The sequence below is a fragment of the Bos indicus genome, chromosome 22, assembly GCF_029378745.1.
Source record: "Bos indicus isolate NIAB-ARS_2022 breed Sahiwal x Tharparkar chromosome 22, NIAB-ARS_B.indTharparkar_mat_pri_1.0, whole genome shotgun sequence".
In the NCBI taxonomy this organism is placed as follows: Eukaryota; Metazoa; Chordata; class Mammalia; order Artiodactyla; family Bovidae; genus Bos; species Bos indicus.
The window spans coordinates 14,345,759-14,361,975 of record NC_091781.1 but is presented as its reverse complement, the minus strand read 5'-3'; the positions used below and the strand labels follow the sequence as shown (position 1 = coordinate 14,361,975).

The 16,217-nt window shown below is 48.4% G+C and overlaps 1 protein-coding gene across 6 annotated transcripts in view; it reads right to left on the bottom strand.

The window, feature by feature from the left end:
• Positions 1 to 14,327, bottom strand: part of TRAK1 (trafficking kinesin protein 1) — a 100,919-nt gene extending 86,592 nt beyond the window's left edge. The window contains exon 1 of one of the 6 annotated variants that reach the window (XM_070776141.1): positions 14,061 to 14,327. Coding sequence is in view for 4 of the 6 variants with exons in the window: in XM_070776133.1 (XP_070632234.1) it covers positions 10,417 to 10,507 (91 nt within the window). In the remaining 2 variants the exon portion in view is untranslated. Of the gene's footprint in view, positions 1 to 10,416; positions 10,667 to 14,060 lie in introns of those variants that run through there. The other 5 variants (XM_070776144.1, XM_070776133.1, XM_070776134.1 and 2 more) reach the window with 5 other exon arrangements.
• Positions 14,328 to 16,217: the final 1,890 nt, after the last annotated feature.

Here is a 16,217-nt window from a genome sequence, read left to right as displayed (position 1 = left end):
TTAACTCTTTACACTTACATTTGCTTTCTGATTTCCAAATATGTTTACAAACTTGGTATTTATAGTTAAGACTCTCTCAGACCCTCACCCTGAGCAGCTGCCAGAGTTCACAGCCCAGGCCTTCTGTCTCTCTTCTCCTTCCCAAAGTCAGCCCTTTACCAGGGGACAATGGAAGTCAGTTAGCATAGGTGATAAACTTTGAGATAAAGAATTATGTGCCAGATCACAGAGACTTTATTAATAGAACAAAATTTTGTGATCCCAAAATACCTACAGTGCCTCTACCATTCAATGCAGTCAACTGTTTTATTGTTAATCTAAATTAACTTCCTGAACAGGAAATTCTGTTTATAAATGAACAATGGTTAGTTTTTCAAAACACCACATGAGATCATGTGGATATTAAAAGACTTCAAACTCATCCCTAAACAGTTCACTACAGCCTGATAATAAGCAAATAGACAAAACAATAAAACCTAAGCATGAAACAATTCCATGTTACTTGAACCAGGTTTCAAACCAACACAAACATAAATTCAAAATGCATTAATAGAAAATTACAGAAGATAACTTTTTACAAAGCAGAATACAAATAAAGAAATATAAAGCTTTGATAAATATAATAAAGGAAAAAATTTTAAGTTATCTTATCAGGTGACGTTGGTATGATACACAAGTACCATGAGCAGTTAAAGTTTCTGTTAAGCGTGCACTTGAATAGCACAGATGACTGCTCAAGAAGATATCTTGTTCTGCTCTCCAAGGCCAGGGATGAGCAAAGAAAAACAAGGACAGCAGAAACCAAGAAGTGACTTCCTGAAAGCTCATTAAAAATGCAGTCCCACTGGGGGACATGTGAGTGCATTGGTGGGTGACAGCTATAGGGCATGGAGTGTCTTTTTAGGGCGATGAAAATGTTCCAAAACTGACTGTGGTGATGACTGCACAACCCTGTGAACATACTAAAAACCATCAAATTATATGCTATAAATGGGTGAATTATATGGTATGTGAATTCTATCTCAATGAAGCGGTTACTCACACACAAAAAATGTAACCACAAAGAATGTTTAAAAAGGGCACTAGGCACACCTACCATCTTTGGACACATCTCCAAATCTTCTACCAAACAGTGTTCATAAAAGATGCATCTGACTCTACCTAAAAGGTTAATCACCTTTCCCACCACTCTAGCAAAGCCCAAGGAATTTCTAATACCCTTCTAGCCATTTCTACTGAAAACGGGTCAAGTGAAATAAGAGCTCATGCTTAAAAACAATAAGCTCTGGCTGCCTGGAGAATCCAACCATATGGACCAACTGTTCGTGGCTTAACAATGCTGAGTGGGTGGGGTATTACTAGACCCACCAGAAGCCCTTTCAATTTATTTATTTGGCTTCTCAACTAAAAAGGGATATTTCTCTCTTGTTAAGTTGACATCCTGATATAGATCAGGGCATGAAGGTGTCGACCAGGAGTCTACCAAACCATGGTCCACTGAAAATTCAGTCCCCTGTCTGATTTCATAAATAAAAATTCCACTGGAACAGAGCTACACCCATTCCTTAAGGTACTGTCTGTGGCTGCTGTCAACTACAACAACAAAGACCACAGAACCAACAAACCTGAAACATTTACTCTCTGGCTCTTTAGGGAGAAGTGTGCCAACCCCTGGCTCTAGGCCACTGGGGTCTACAGCCTTCCCCCACCCACACCCACCCAGTTCCCTAGCCCAGCAGAGCTAAGAGACTACGCCAAGGGCCTAAAGGTCACTGATACCTTGGGGTTTTCCTGAAGACCACCTACATGCCTCTGCCATTCAAGGCCACTCCAGCTACCTGAGGATCTTCTAAAATCCAGGCTGATCTTCCCTCACTTCCCACCCTTGCTGTGGCTCATTGTGAACGGAGTATCATTTCCCAACTCTGTGACCTTGAGCTGGGCCATGGAACTTCCCTTGGCCAGTGGAATGTGAGTGGACATCACTTACTGCATATTCAATCAGAGGCTCTGAATATCCCTGTGTGGTTATATTCGTCCCCTTGAGCTCCTGTCCTCTGCCAGGAGAAGAATGTGGCCCTAGACAGCTGCCGCCCTAGGGCCAGACACGTGGAACAAACCTGAACTGAAGCCCAGGCGTGGAAACTTAAGACCAGGAGCAAGGAATAAGTGTTGCAGTAGCCACTGTAGAATTGGGAGTTGTTTGTTACCCAGCATTTCTACAGCAAAACCTGACTAATACATACCCAATTTAAAATCGTGTAAAGTACGGCCACTGATAACTAGGAGGATGAAGTTTACTGCATAGGCCTGAAATTCCATCACCATCAAGATCTCCTAACAAGTAGTCTAAGCAAGAAAGATGTGGCCATACTTGGCTTTCATAATACCCTCTTGTACAAAAAATGACTTCTGGAACTAACTCTAGCAAAGAGCAGATGGGAAGAGAATACAGGTGGGACAGACTAAGGCAGAAGAAGGGATAGGGGAGGATTTCTTCTGTTCTACACATCTAAAGTTGCCGTCCCTATCTGCCAGACTCTCGAGACAATTAACTCCTCTTTTTTCCAAACCCTTTCAAAAGGTGCAAACCCTGGACTGCTGCAGGTGGCTGGTCTCCAGATTAAGGCTGCCACTCCTGCTGCTAGTGCTTCCCTGACCCACTAGGTGGAGCTGCATCCGCACCCGGGCAGGCCTGCACCCTCTCTCAGGTCCCAGACAAAGGAAGGAGAGATCAGAATACTTGCAGGCTTCTTCAAACCTAGACTTGACCCTTCCCACTTCTACTCACCACAAACCCCTACTTAAATAGAAGTGAAAAAGCTTTGAGCAATGGAATTCAAACCTGAAGTTATGACAACCTGAGTTGTCTCTTGTGAGGTTTTTTTCAATACAGAAAAAAAAAATAGAGTAATATTTATCAGATTCACTGAAATCTAACATGTTGGACTGGGCGTGAGAACAGAATTTCTACCAAAAGAGAAGGGAAGTCAGGGTCCTCCTACCCACTGGCTTTGCCTCCTTATCATCTTTCTAACCATTAATCTGCAAGACCTTCCTTCTCTCCCGACAAGAACATGAGCCAGGTGCATGGTCCACCACACAGATCAAAATCCAGCTAGGGCTGAAAACCGCCTGGAAGAGGACCATTTGAGTCTCACCCTGAGCAGACTCTCTGGGGGCCTGGGCTTTGTGTGGGCATCCTCTGGCTCCTCTAGCCACACTAGTTCATTTCCTTCCATCTGCTTTTCAAAGTCCTTGCTCATTTGCGACTCACACTATGCCTGGCGTGTGCTCACTTGTCTACTGTCCAGCCCGTGGCATCAGGTCCGCAGTCACCTTCCCCATCGTGCCCATCACCTCCCAGTCAGACACCATCCAACTCCCCGCTCTCCACTCCTGGACCATCCCCCTCCTGGATCACACGCCGGTCCTCCCAGCTCTCAAGCCCTCCACTCTTTGACTCCTCTACCACATTACCTCCAGTGCCTTTGCCCATCAGCTTTATTCTCACAGCCCTTCCTCCTTCTGTGGTAAGTTCGTGGCATCCACAGGACAAAACCCAATTCTGCACAAAAACAAATGGTCCACCTTACTCTGCCATGCAGCTGGGCTGGGCGGGCCGGGTGGAGGAATTACAAGCACGCTGGGCAGACAGAGAGCCCTAGAACACCGTGGGCTCCCAGGCTCACCACCCCATGTCCCCCTCCAGCATGGTATCCACAGAGGCCTTCGGGCACCAGGGACAGAAGTGAGATGGGCTGGATAGGGTCTGAAACAGCCTCTCCCTGGACAGTGAACTAGGGTAACACAGCCTCTGCACAGCTTCCAGGTGCCCAGCGCAGGAGCTGGTTGGTCCTCTCTCTTTCCTCCTCTCCCAGAGGTTGGTCGTTCCCTCCTGAAGACGCCCAGAACTCCTGGTCTGCAGGCCTCTTCTTCACTCCATTCCCCTCTCTGCCCAATTTACCTCCATACAAGAATTCAGAGGGGTTCCTTGGTAGCTTAGCTGGTAAAGAATCCTCCTGAAATGCAGCAGACCCTGGTTCGATTCCTGGGTCAGGAAGATCCCCTGGGGAAGAGATAGACTACCCACTCCAGTATTCCTGGGCTTCCCTGGTGACTCAGATGGTAAAGAATCCACCTGCAATGCAGGAGACCTGGGTTTGGTCCCTGGGTTGGGAAGATGCCCTGGTGGAGGGCATGGCAACCCACTCCAGTATTCTTGCTTGGAGAATCCCCAAGGATAGAGGAGCCTCGCGGCCTGCAGTCCATGGGATCGCAGAGTCAGATACAACCGAGCGACTAAGCACAGCACAGCATAGCACAAGAATTCAGAAGAGGTCCTGCACGGGCACTGCAGGCAGGGTGAACGGAGGCCCTCTCCGCTCCATCCTCTCACCTCCAAGGTGTTTCTAGCTAAATCCCGGTGTTTCCCAATGAGCAGTCCAAAGCCCTTCATCATCACAGGAAACATGTTACCCAGACACAATAGGAAAAGGGGCCAGCTTTACAACAGGCCAACTTCACCCCCTCCACATGCTGGAAAACACCAAAGAACATTAACCCAGCATGGCCTGTAACCTGTTGTCTCTACCTAAGAGGTCTTGAGTCTTGGCCAACCTAGATCTATCTTGGTTGCAAAAACTTTCTACAAAGGGGGAAAAAAAAGAACTGTGTTTGTTTTTATGAAGTGGAGGATGGGAAGAACTGGGAAGGGAGAGGAGGAGAAGGGAGGAGAAACAGGTGGCAAGGAAGAGAGAAGAGGGGTGGGAGGGAAAAGAGATGGAGGAGGGAAGGGGATGAAGTGGGGAGAGGAAGAGAAGAAGAAAAGGGGGTAGAAAAAGAAAACTGAAAATGAAAGTTCTCCAAGAGCACCATCTGGCACCAGAGAGCCCACTGACCCCAGTCTCTGTGGCATTCCCTGTTCTGCATATGAGACCCTTCATGTCTGGCTTCTTTTACCTCGCATGCTGCTTCCAAGTGCTATCCATGCTATATAGCACATATCAGTACCTCACCCCTTTTCATCCCTGAATCCTACCCCATGGTATGAATATACTGCATTTTGTTTATCCAATCATCAACTGATAGACATTTGGGTCTCCTTTCTGGCTACTGTGAATAATGCTGCTTGGAACACACATATAAAGTTTTGTGTGGACTTATGTTTTCATTTCTCTTGGGTACATAACTTGGAGAAAAACCGTTACGTCATACAGCAGCTACTATGTTGAACCTGAGGAACCACCAGACTGCTTTCCATGGGGCAAGCTTTGGGGAAGTTTGTTACACAGTGACAGATGACTAATACAAGAGAATTAAACAAAGTTAGACACAAGAGGCATTGAGGACCCTGTGAGGCACACAGCAAGCACTCTGTCGGTGCTAGCTACTATTATCAGAGCACCTTCCCCCTCACGGCCTTTGCTCATGCATTGAGGACCGTGAGAAGCACACAGTAGGCACTCTGTCGGTGTTAGCTACTATTATCAGAGCACCTTCCCCCTCATGGCCTTTGCTCATGCATTGAGGACCGTGAGAAGCACACAGTAGGCACTCTGTCGGTGTTAGCTACTATTATCAGAGCACCTTCCCCCCCAGGGCCTTTGCTCACGCATTGAGGACCGTGAGAAGCACACAGTAGGCACTCTGTCGGTGTTAGCTACTATTATCAGAGCACCTTCCCACCCCAGGGCCTTTGCTCACGCTATCCAACGTGTGGATTGCTCCTTCCCTCTCTCCCTCTCTGCCGACACCTACACAGCCTTCAGATTTCTGCCTAAATGTGGCTTTCCTACAGGAGCCTTCTTAGAAATGCTACTTCAGAAATCCCCTTTACATAATCTCTAAGCACCCTGTACTTCTGTGAATTATGGACATAGTCATAGTTAAACAGTAATTTGTGTAACTATTTTCAAGACATTTTTTCCTCTTCTGAAATACAAAAGAATCTCACCCTGGCACACCACCCTACCCTCTGTACACACAACAGAATCTCCAGAATACCTCTTAAAGGCCAACAACCCACTAGAAAAATGAGCAAAGACAAAAAGCAGGCTGTTTGCAGAAAATGAGACAAAAGAGAAAGGAGGAACAGACTCATTCATAATTAAGAAGAAACAAAATAAGATGAAATACCATTTTGTATGACTATCTGATTAACCATGATGAAAATGGTCGATTAAACCCAAAGACCCCTGCCTCCCCACATGGACGCTGGGCACTTAATAGGTGCAGGCTCTTTGGAGGGCTGTGCTGCGATGCACAGCAAATCCTAAATTATTAGCCCACAGACATGTGAAATAAGTGACCCAAAAGACATACATGCAAGAATGTTGTTCCTTGGGGCACTGTTAAAAAGCAAACACTGGGAACAAAGCAACTGTCAAGAGGGGATTGACAAAAACAGTGGCTCATTCTTGGCCGCTGAGAGGCCAGTATGGTTAACTGCAACCCTATCCACAGGGGCAGCGCCTGCCTGCTCACTGCATACTCTAAGGAGGCCAGGTTTGTGAAACTACAACCAGAACTCAGGCTCCATTATTTTACTTTAGTTTCTCCTTTACATTACAATAAGGCATTCCATTGTTATTTCTAAGATGATGTATTTAGAAGGATTCATTACCTATTAACCTGGTTAATAAAGGAGGAACTGCACAATGTTTGTTACAAAAAAAAACCCCATATGTCTGAGAACATAAATAAATGGAAGATGATAATGATACAACCAAACAACGAGCAACTATGAAGCCATTTCAAAGCATAAGGCAACATCCTATGTACTGCAATGAAGCAATCATAATATTATTAATTTTTAAAATGCAGATTTGGGTATACAGCATGGTCCCGTTAGTGTATTTTCAGAAAAAAAGAATTAGTTGCATAAAAACTTACTGGAACGATTTTTTAATGGTTAAACTGTACAGACGGAAGGGTGATTGCTACTCACATTCACTATGCTTTGGTACACTTTTGAGTTTTACTATTTGCATGTGTAATTTTTATCATTAAAACTCTACTTAAATGAACTTAATAGAAGAGAAAAACACACAATGAAGGAGGTTAAATAAGGTCAGAAAGCAACACTGTTGGGTCCAGACCCCAAGGATGCCTGGTTTACAGGAGAGGACAGGCCTCCCCACTCTGCACCTCCTTAAAGATGAGGGGGATATCAGTCCCTGCCCGGCAGGGTTGTGCTGAGAACAAAGTGAGTTTCCAGAGCAGTGCCTGGAAGCCTGCCAGGCACAGAGCAACTACCCAGTAAGTGTCAGCCTTTGTTAGGATCTGTGATGGCTAATTGTCAACTAAACTGAGCCGTGGGGTACCCAGATATTTGGCCGAACATTACTCTGGGTTGTTTCTGTGAGGGTGTTTTTGGATAAGATTAAGATTTAAATCGGTAGACTGAGTAGAGCAGATTCCCCCTCCATGATGTGGGAGGGCCTCATCTAATCCATAGCAAGGTCTGAATAGAACAAAAAGGCTGACTCTCCCTAGGGTAAGACAGAATTCCTCCTGCCTGACTGCCCTCCAGCTGACATCAGCTTTTTCCTACCTTTGGACTCAAACTGAAACACTGGCTCTTTCTAGGCTGTTAGTGTTCGTTGCTCAGTCATATCTGACTTTTTGTGACCCCACGGACTGTAGCCGACCAGGCTCCTTTGTCCATGGAATTCTCCACGCAAGAATACTGGAGTGGGTTGCCATTCCCCTCACCAGGGGATCTCCCTAACCCAGGGATCGAACCTGGGTCTCCTGCATTACAGGCAGATTCTTTACCGTCTGAGCCACTGAGCCTGCTAATCTCTGGACTGGAATTACACCACTGCCTCTCCTGGGTCTCCAGCTTGCCAACTATATATCTTGGGACATGTCAGCTTCCATAATTGCATAAGCCAATTCCTTAGAATATGATATATAAACATATATAATATAATAAAAATATCCTGTTGGTTCTGTTTCTCAGAAAACCCCTAACACAGATCTATGAAATTTGATTTGTTCCAAGTCCAATTACAGCTATAAAGTTCCTGTTCATGACAGTTTCTGCTTGATTTGCTCAAGTTTGTCTGAGATCAAGATCAGAGGTCAGAGAAGAAAGTCAAGGTTCTTGGGGCCATGAGTCCCAGAATCACCAGTGAACTGTGTGGCTGGGAGAACATTCAAACCCACCTGCAAGCCACACCCAGCACTCTCTCTTGCTGAATCCCTTTCAAGTCCCTACAGCAAACCTCAGCAGAGGGGCACAAAAGGACGCTGAGGACAAAGGCGCACGTCTGGCCCTTCCAGTCCCCCTAAGGGGCAGCTTGAACACAGCGTGTGTGAAGCGACAACTGCTCTGATACTTGCAAAACAAATCAAAGTAAATCCATTATGAAAACCTGGTACCTAAAGGAACACCCTTAGGAATGCTTTTTGTGGCTGGGGACTCAGTGTACTGAAGCCCTTGCAAAGCACCCCTGATCAAATCTTTAATAACACTAGTCTTTATTTTTTATTTTATTTTTAAATTTGGCCACGCCATGTAGCATGTGGGATCTTCATTACACCACAACTAGGGATCAAACCCGTGGGCCTTGCATTGGAAGTGCAGAGTCTTAACCACTGGAATGCCAGGGAGGTCCCTTTATTTTTTTATTTTAATTTATCATTTGCCAGCTTCCTAAAACAGTTTGAAACGGGCAAAGACTAACACCAATACATCAGATACATTAAAACTTGTCTCAAATTCAGAACAAAAATGAATTATGAAGATAAGAATATATCAGGCATCTGTAACTATAGCCTGTCAATCATATATCAGGACTCTTACTAATAATTTTAACTAAATTTTACAGTACATGTCAAAACCCTGTCTAATAAATATTCTACCCACTCACCTAATGATGAGGAATGGAGGAGAAGCAAGGTCAGCATGTTTAAAAGACAAAAGTGAGTGTTTTTGTGTTTTGCTGAAGATTAAGTGTTAGCCCTAAAACCAGCATAACAGGGCCCTCCTCCTGCACTGCACTTGCAAAAAAAAACCAACTGCTAAACCGGGGCCATTCAACTGAGAGAAGCAAAGATCATTTCTAAGTTACGAATTCAGAAAAAGATGTGCGGTTCCCTAGACTCTAATTCACATTTTCCCACTCTGTAAAAGAAGGGGTGTTTCATCGTCCATTTTTTTCTGTTTCATTTAGCCAAGTAAACACCATTAACATTATACATTTTCAATGGAAAACACAATAAAAATTTTATACTAGACAGGAATTGATAAGCAAGACTTCACATTTAATCATAAAAGATGTCCATAATATTTTATTTGAGCATGTTTTCAGAGGATACGTCACCAAGTCTGATGGCTTAAATTGGTGACAGAAGAGGACCAAATCTGAAATGGTGGCCCTGCAATGACAAGGACAGTTCCCATGAGCACAGTGGGAGCAATCCTGGCTGGCTCACAGCGAGTCACTTCCGCCTCTGCCCACCTCCAGAGCTCTGGAAGGGGAGACCAGATCTCACCTGTGGACACCATCAAAAAGCTGGCCTCAGGTAGATGCTAGTTGAACAGGATTACTGACCAAGCCTGAAGATATTTTAAATACACACACACCACAGCATCTCTATAATCTCCCATCCAGAGTTCTCACATGTCTTGAAACCTATAACTGAATGGAACAAGAAGAGCTCGCGCTTCCGAGAAACTCACTGGTGTGTGGTCCCAGACAGACCATGAGTAACAGCATGTAGACAACAGGACAGAAACTAGATGCACCAACCGTCGGACTCTGATTAGCTTAGAGGAAGTGAGCAGAAACGTTAGCCCCACAACATGAGACAAGCCAGAGCAGAACCGATTAGCAAGCGCACCATCACCGGGGTGTGGACGGGAGGGACAGGACCAAGCACATTTAATAGAGGGGAAAAAAAAAAACAGGGTAGAAAAAGAGGAAAGGATGGGGGGAGACGCTGTCTGACTGTGTTCCTCACCTTCTGAAAAATCCCTTGCTGACCCAGACATCAAATGAGGCTTTAAGAAACCAGGATAAGACACAGGATCAGTAAAGTCACAGAGGAGGAGAGGTCAGAGAGGACCTTGGAGACCTTGCTCAGCCGCTTCAGAGATTTCGGAGGGCAAGGTGGTGGGAGTCCTGAAGCCTGGTCCCAACTCAGACACGCTGCTCACGGCCCCGCGGGGGTCACCCACCTCTCCTGAGCCTGGATGAGGGACTAAGAGGGGTGTGAGCGGCTTCCAAGGTCCCTCCACTCTGCATGTCAACAATTCAATACTGCAGTTTCCCATCCCAGGTCCAAGGACAACCTGCCAAGCTGAACAGAACAGGAGAGAAACAACTTCTCCTGCAGCCTTTCGCCTCTCTGGCCACAATCTTCACAAAGAAAAGCACAGTGGACACGCCGGGCAAACACACTCACCACATGAGCTTGTCCGAATGAGCCTGCCTGGGCAGAGTCCTGGCAGAGGCTGGGCCCTCACGGGCTGCCCGAACTGAAACACCAGGGCCATGTGCAGAAAGAGACTCCAGCGGTAGTTCAGAGCGAAGAGCGATCCCCCATTAGCACCCAGCCTGGGCAGCACCTCGGACCAGCCACCTTCTGTACCTACTCAGCATTTCTCTGAGTTTGCTTGTCGGGGCAAATCCTAAGACTGTGCACTGCCCTGGAAGCACAGTGGGTTACGTAACTCCAGGCAGCCTGGGCACCCTATCGGCTCATCTCGTTAAACCACCCCAAACCAAAAAATGACGCACCCCAAAATGTGATATCCCTGGGGAGGAGGAGGGAGAGGGGGAGCGGGGCTTTGTGCTGGGCAATTTGGCTTTGCCTAAAAATGAGAGAGGAACAAAAAGCCTGTTGTTCATCTCAGAGCTCCCTGGGAACCGGGGGTGGCATGGATTTATCTGAGGCTGGATGCCAAGCGGTCTCCCAGGACGGCGCTTGGGCAAAGCCCTTGGAGTCCACATACATGTTCTTCGGGATACTCAAGAGGGTTTTCTGGTTTGTGTCTTCCTCCCGAAGACCAACATATAAAGCTTTAACCTGAGCGTGTTCTGCACTGTCTGGCCGCCTTAAGCACATAACAATGGCTGTGTTTACACTCTTGTTTACCAAGCCGCTGCCAAACGTGACAGCACTGAGCTGTTTCTCAGCTGTCCCATGGCGCCTGCTACGGATGTTCCAGCAAAGAACCGCCAGCTACCACGCCCCATAGGGCTTGACGTTCAGCACTGCCATTCTGCCATTACCCTGCGCTCGTTCGTCACGTTCAAAGTGAAACTACTTTAACAAGTGAAACGCTTCCTGGATTTCACTGGCAAAATGCCACTAGAATCCCAGTGGTGAGCTTATGTGTTCAGACAAATGAAAATGCAGCTGGGACACTGCCTCCTCTGAGAAGCCCTCCTGGTCTCCCCCATCCTCTCCTCTTCAAGGCTCAGCCAGGCACCCTCCGTGGTGTTCTTCCGTGTGCCAGTGCTTATCATTGGTCTAACCATGCTGCATAGCCTATTTCTACTCGCTTATCTGTCTCCCCACCTGGACTGTATTCCTGGCGGAGGTGGGGCAGGGAACATGTATCTTGGGGTCAGGATCTACATCAAGCCCCACCCCTTAGAGCTCAGGTATCTTAGGCAGGATGCTGAGCCTTTCCTGATTTAGTCCTTTTACTTGCAAAAAAAGGGACAACATTCCCCACTTCATGGGAATGCAGTAATAATTAAAGAACACATTTCATTCACTCAGCAAATAGTTACTGAGTAACGGCCACATCCAGGTGCTCTTAAATAGCAGTAGCTTCTATTTAACTGCAAGTTTGGTCAACAAAATGCAACCATGGTAGTGCATGGCTAAATCTGGGGAGGAAGCTAAAGCAGGTAAGGGAGATGGGGAAAGGGGTAGACCACTCTGTCTTCAGGGGACTCACTAAAGGCCTCCAAGGACTGCCATTTGGAGAAAGTACAGTAGGAATCAGGAGGCCACCTGCGGTTAAGGCCACCCAGGAGCTGGGCGGCAGCAAGAACAAAGGCCCTGAGATGGGATGATGTTCTGGGTCTGTCCAAAAATTAGTGAGGAGGCCAGTGTATCTGGAATGGAGTGAGCTGAAGAGGAGAGGGGTCAAACGGGCACAGGAAACCCTGTCACTTAAGCCATGGACAGAAGGGAGCCCAGGGGAGGTGTGGAGCAGAAGAGTTAAGCCATCCAACTTTGTATTTATTGAGTCACTCCTTTGGATAGGCAGAGACTGGACTGCACAGAGGCAAGCAAGGAAGCAGGAGGCCCAGTCAGGAGGCCACTGCAACAATCTGAGCGTGAGATGAAGGTGGCTTCGACCAGTTACTGTTGGGGCTGGCGAGAACCAGTCAAACTCTGGACACAGTGTGAACCGTGAGTCACTAGACTTCCTAGTGAACCAGGATAGGAAAGAGATACAGAGGTCACGAGTGCCTCCAAGGCTTCTGGCCTGAGCAGCTGAAAGGGCAAAAGGACCATTTAGAAAGACTGCAAAGAAAGCAGGTAGAGGAGGAAACCAGGAGCTCACTAAAGGCCAGGGTAGTCATAGGCATCCACGTACAAATGCCGTGCTGTGGAGTCAGACCCTCACATCTGGCCTTCAGGGAAAGTCCAGCATGAGGGCAGGCGCTGGTAGCAGTCAGCGCAGAGGCAGGTTCCAACTCCTGGAGCCTGGGAGAGATCACTTAGGGAGTCACAGACCCAGGAGAGAGAAGAGCTGAGCCCCGGGGCTTCCCAGTTCCTGGAGAGGAGCAGCCAGCCAGGTCAGGACCCAAAGCCAAGGGAGGACCACATTTTTAGGAGAAGGGGGTGGCCGGCAGTGTCAACTCCTGCCGAGAAGGCTGAGGATGGACTGCCGAACTGCATGAGGCCATCAGTACTAGGGGTACAGTGGGGCCCAAGCCTGTGCATAGTGGACACATGAGAAAACAGGAGAAAAACCAGAGTCAGCAAACCAAAGAGCAGAGACAGGGATGCTGGCTGTGGGGAAAAGAGCAAAGAAGGATTCCTTTTAAGAAGGAGAATGTGGTCACCCGTTTTTGTGCTAATAGGAGAGACACAGGAGCAAGGAGAAACGGATGGTGTGAAAGAGACAGGACAGGTGCTGGATGCGTGTCCTTTGGGGGCCAGGCAAGTAGCAGGAAGATTCAGCTCACAAGTGGAGGAAGGGCTCGGCACCCAGGGGTTCGGCGGCATCTCCATGCCCCTTTTAGCCAGGAAGCTTTTGACGTGGGGTGGGGTGGGGTCCTCAATGCTTAACTGGTGAGAAAACGGTGAAAACCAACTGGAAGCCAAATCTGCATATCTGAAACTGTCAACGAACATTATTTCCAACAAGAGTGTGAAACCAAACGGCGCAGACAAGGTGAGAGTTGGGCAGAAACTTCGATAAAAACGCAACTAGATGCATTACGAGGCTCCTTGCTGCTGTTGCGCACACCAGCCCTCACCGTTCCCACTCGCAGCCCCTCCAGTGCCGGCTCCAAACACTTGTCCCGAGGATCCCTCAAGGAGAGAAACAAGCCAGAGCTCCGTTACAATGCGCCTGAAGAGCAGGTGCTGCCAGTGCACTGGGTGGGTGGGGCGTGGATCCCCCTGTTCCCAGGACACTGGGAAGGTGTGACTGACACAGGTGTCTATGAGAACTTGAACTTGACAGTGTGCACAGGGCCCTGCGGGGAGTTCCCCGCTGCTGCAGCCCACAGCACCATGGCGTGTTATTTTCATTACACCTGTTTTATGTCAGAAGAAACAGAGCCTCAGGGAGAGGGGCGAGGGACCAAACTACCCTGAGCATCGCTACGGGCTGGGCGCACGGCTCAAGACTCAGTGCTCCCATCTCTAACCTTCAGGACAATTCTATTACACAGTGTGTTCATCTCAGACAGTTCAGCTCTGGACGGTAGGTCTCACAATCCCAAAGCTGCGACTCCTTGCCCTTTGGTGGTCTCTCCTCAACCTCCAGGTCCCTCCCCAGACCCCCTCCTGCAGCCCCACCATTCCCCAGTCCTCACTGACTCCCCCATCCCCGGCAGGGAGAGGCCCCTTACCGGTGATGGTGCAGGCATCTCGGTACCCTCTGCAGCTGGGCGCATCTTCCACGGCCTCGCTCACATAGTGCTCCTCGGGGATGCCCAGGCCGCAGGCTAGGACTGCATGGTTGCACGCCTCCGAAGGGGGCACAGAGTTGGCCAAAGCGTCGTCGTGCAGAGCTGTGGCGTCCAGCTTGGCAGGTTTCACGGGGAGGTGCCCGCTGCCATCGGTGGCCCCGCTGCTGGAGTCTGGGGCAGTCGGGCAGACAGCCCCCAGGAGGTCGGGCACACTGGCAGCGGCTCCTCACGGGGAACCTAAGGGACAAGCCAGAGAGAGGAGCACAGTGACTTAGAATCTCTGAAAAAAATGAACAAAATCTTCAGAAAATAAGAGCCCTGAGCTGATAAGTGATCACATTGCAAATTCTGTTTCCTTCGAGCCAAGGTATTTCCAATTGAATTCTTCAGTTCCGATAAAGAATTACAAGTGAAGTTCTACTCAACCACTCAGGGACCAGTACAGACTGAGATACAGGGCATGTGGCTTCATTTACTAACTGAAACCTGTCTGAAAGCAGCTCTAAGCAAATGGACAGACTGGACCACAGCTAAGATGAGGGCGCCTACCCTGATATGGGGCTCCCCAGGTGGCTCAGCAGTAAAGAAATGCCTGGCAGTGCAGGAGATGTGGGTTTGATCCCTGGGTCAGGAAGATCCCCTGGAGAAGGAAATGGCAACCCACTCCAGTATTCTTGCCTGGGAAATCCCATGGAGAGAGGGGCCTGGTGGGCTACAATCCATGGAGTCACAAAGAGTTGAACACGACTTCGCAGCTACACAACAACAACCCTGAAATGACCATACCCAGGCCACTTGGCAGCCACACGGAGTGTGGGAAGAGCTGGGTGTGAGCATTCTGTACAAGACACAGATCCATCTCTCTGTGTTCGCTCAGTCACCCAGTGAGCATCTGACTCTTAGTCCACCTCTTACCAGTCTCATTTTTACAGCTGAAGGACAGGGGTCCTCAGAGAGCTTCAGAAGTTTCCAAAGGTCACGGAGCCAGGTGTGAACTAAGAAAAGGGATAGGAACTCCGTGGGAAAATGATCCTAGGCACCTGGCCACTGCCCCTCACTCTAGTGTATGCAGACATTTCCAAGACTTCACACGGGGTTCAGGAACAAAACGGTCGCAGCCCTGGATGCTCTCTGGCTCCAGCCAACCCTGGCACACCAAGCAAAAGGCTTCTTTCAGGCAGAGGAAACAAACGAGGCTTAAGCAAAGTGAGGGTGGACAGCCCTGAGAGATGAAAGCGCCTCTGTCTTACTCGGTTCTACTTGGGGAGCCTGCGGGAAGCAGAGATTTTTCTTAGCAGAGGAGTGAGAAATCCTGCAACCGGGTCAAATTGTCAGCAAAAGAGGGGCCAGGAAAGGAAGCAGGGAAAAAGAACACAAGCAGGCCAGCGGTTTTGCATTTGAGCTGAGGGGGTTATCCTGCCTCTCGCTGGGGCCCGTGGCCCAGGTGCCTGCCTCACTCTTCTCCTCCACTCGTGGTCCACGATTCCAGCCCCCAGGCTGTCAGAGAAGACTGGAGTTGCTCAAGCCTAATCCAGTTTGCTGCCAACAGAAAACATGTATGCATCTTCCTACAGTTTCCTTCTTCTCCAGCATGGGATTTTTTTTGCAGCTCAGAACTTGAGCTAAAACCCCCCAGAGCTGTGTGACACTGGGGGGATAGTGTTGCTCCTCCAGATCTCAGCTGCACCATCATGAACAAAGAAGGGACTGAATGAGCATCAGAAAACCAGTGGCCTTGCAGCTGAGCCACGCCAGGAACCCCAAATGCAGGTAGGCGGAGCTGCAGGAGGGCGTCTGTGTCCTCGTCAGCCCTTGCCCCAATCCCCAGTGATATTAGCATGAACCTTCTGCCACCCACGTGGAGGTGACCTCTGGCAGGAGAGTCAAGTGACACTGTGCAGACAGAGCTGCCCTCTGTGAACATGAATCACCCATTTCCCAAGAGATAAAGGAAGAAGTTCCTCAAGGATAAACTTCCTCCAGGCTGTCAGAAGGAAACCAGAACAGAACTTTGGGGCTGGAGGCCCAACAGGTGACAAGGAGAAACCCATGCTGGAGGATGGGGGAACCCCTCCAGGATCAGCCAGGTTCCTGAGC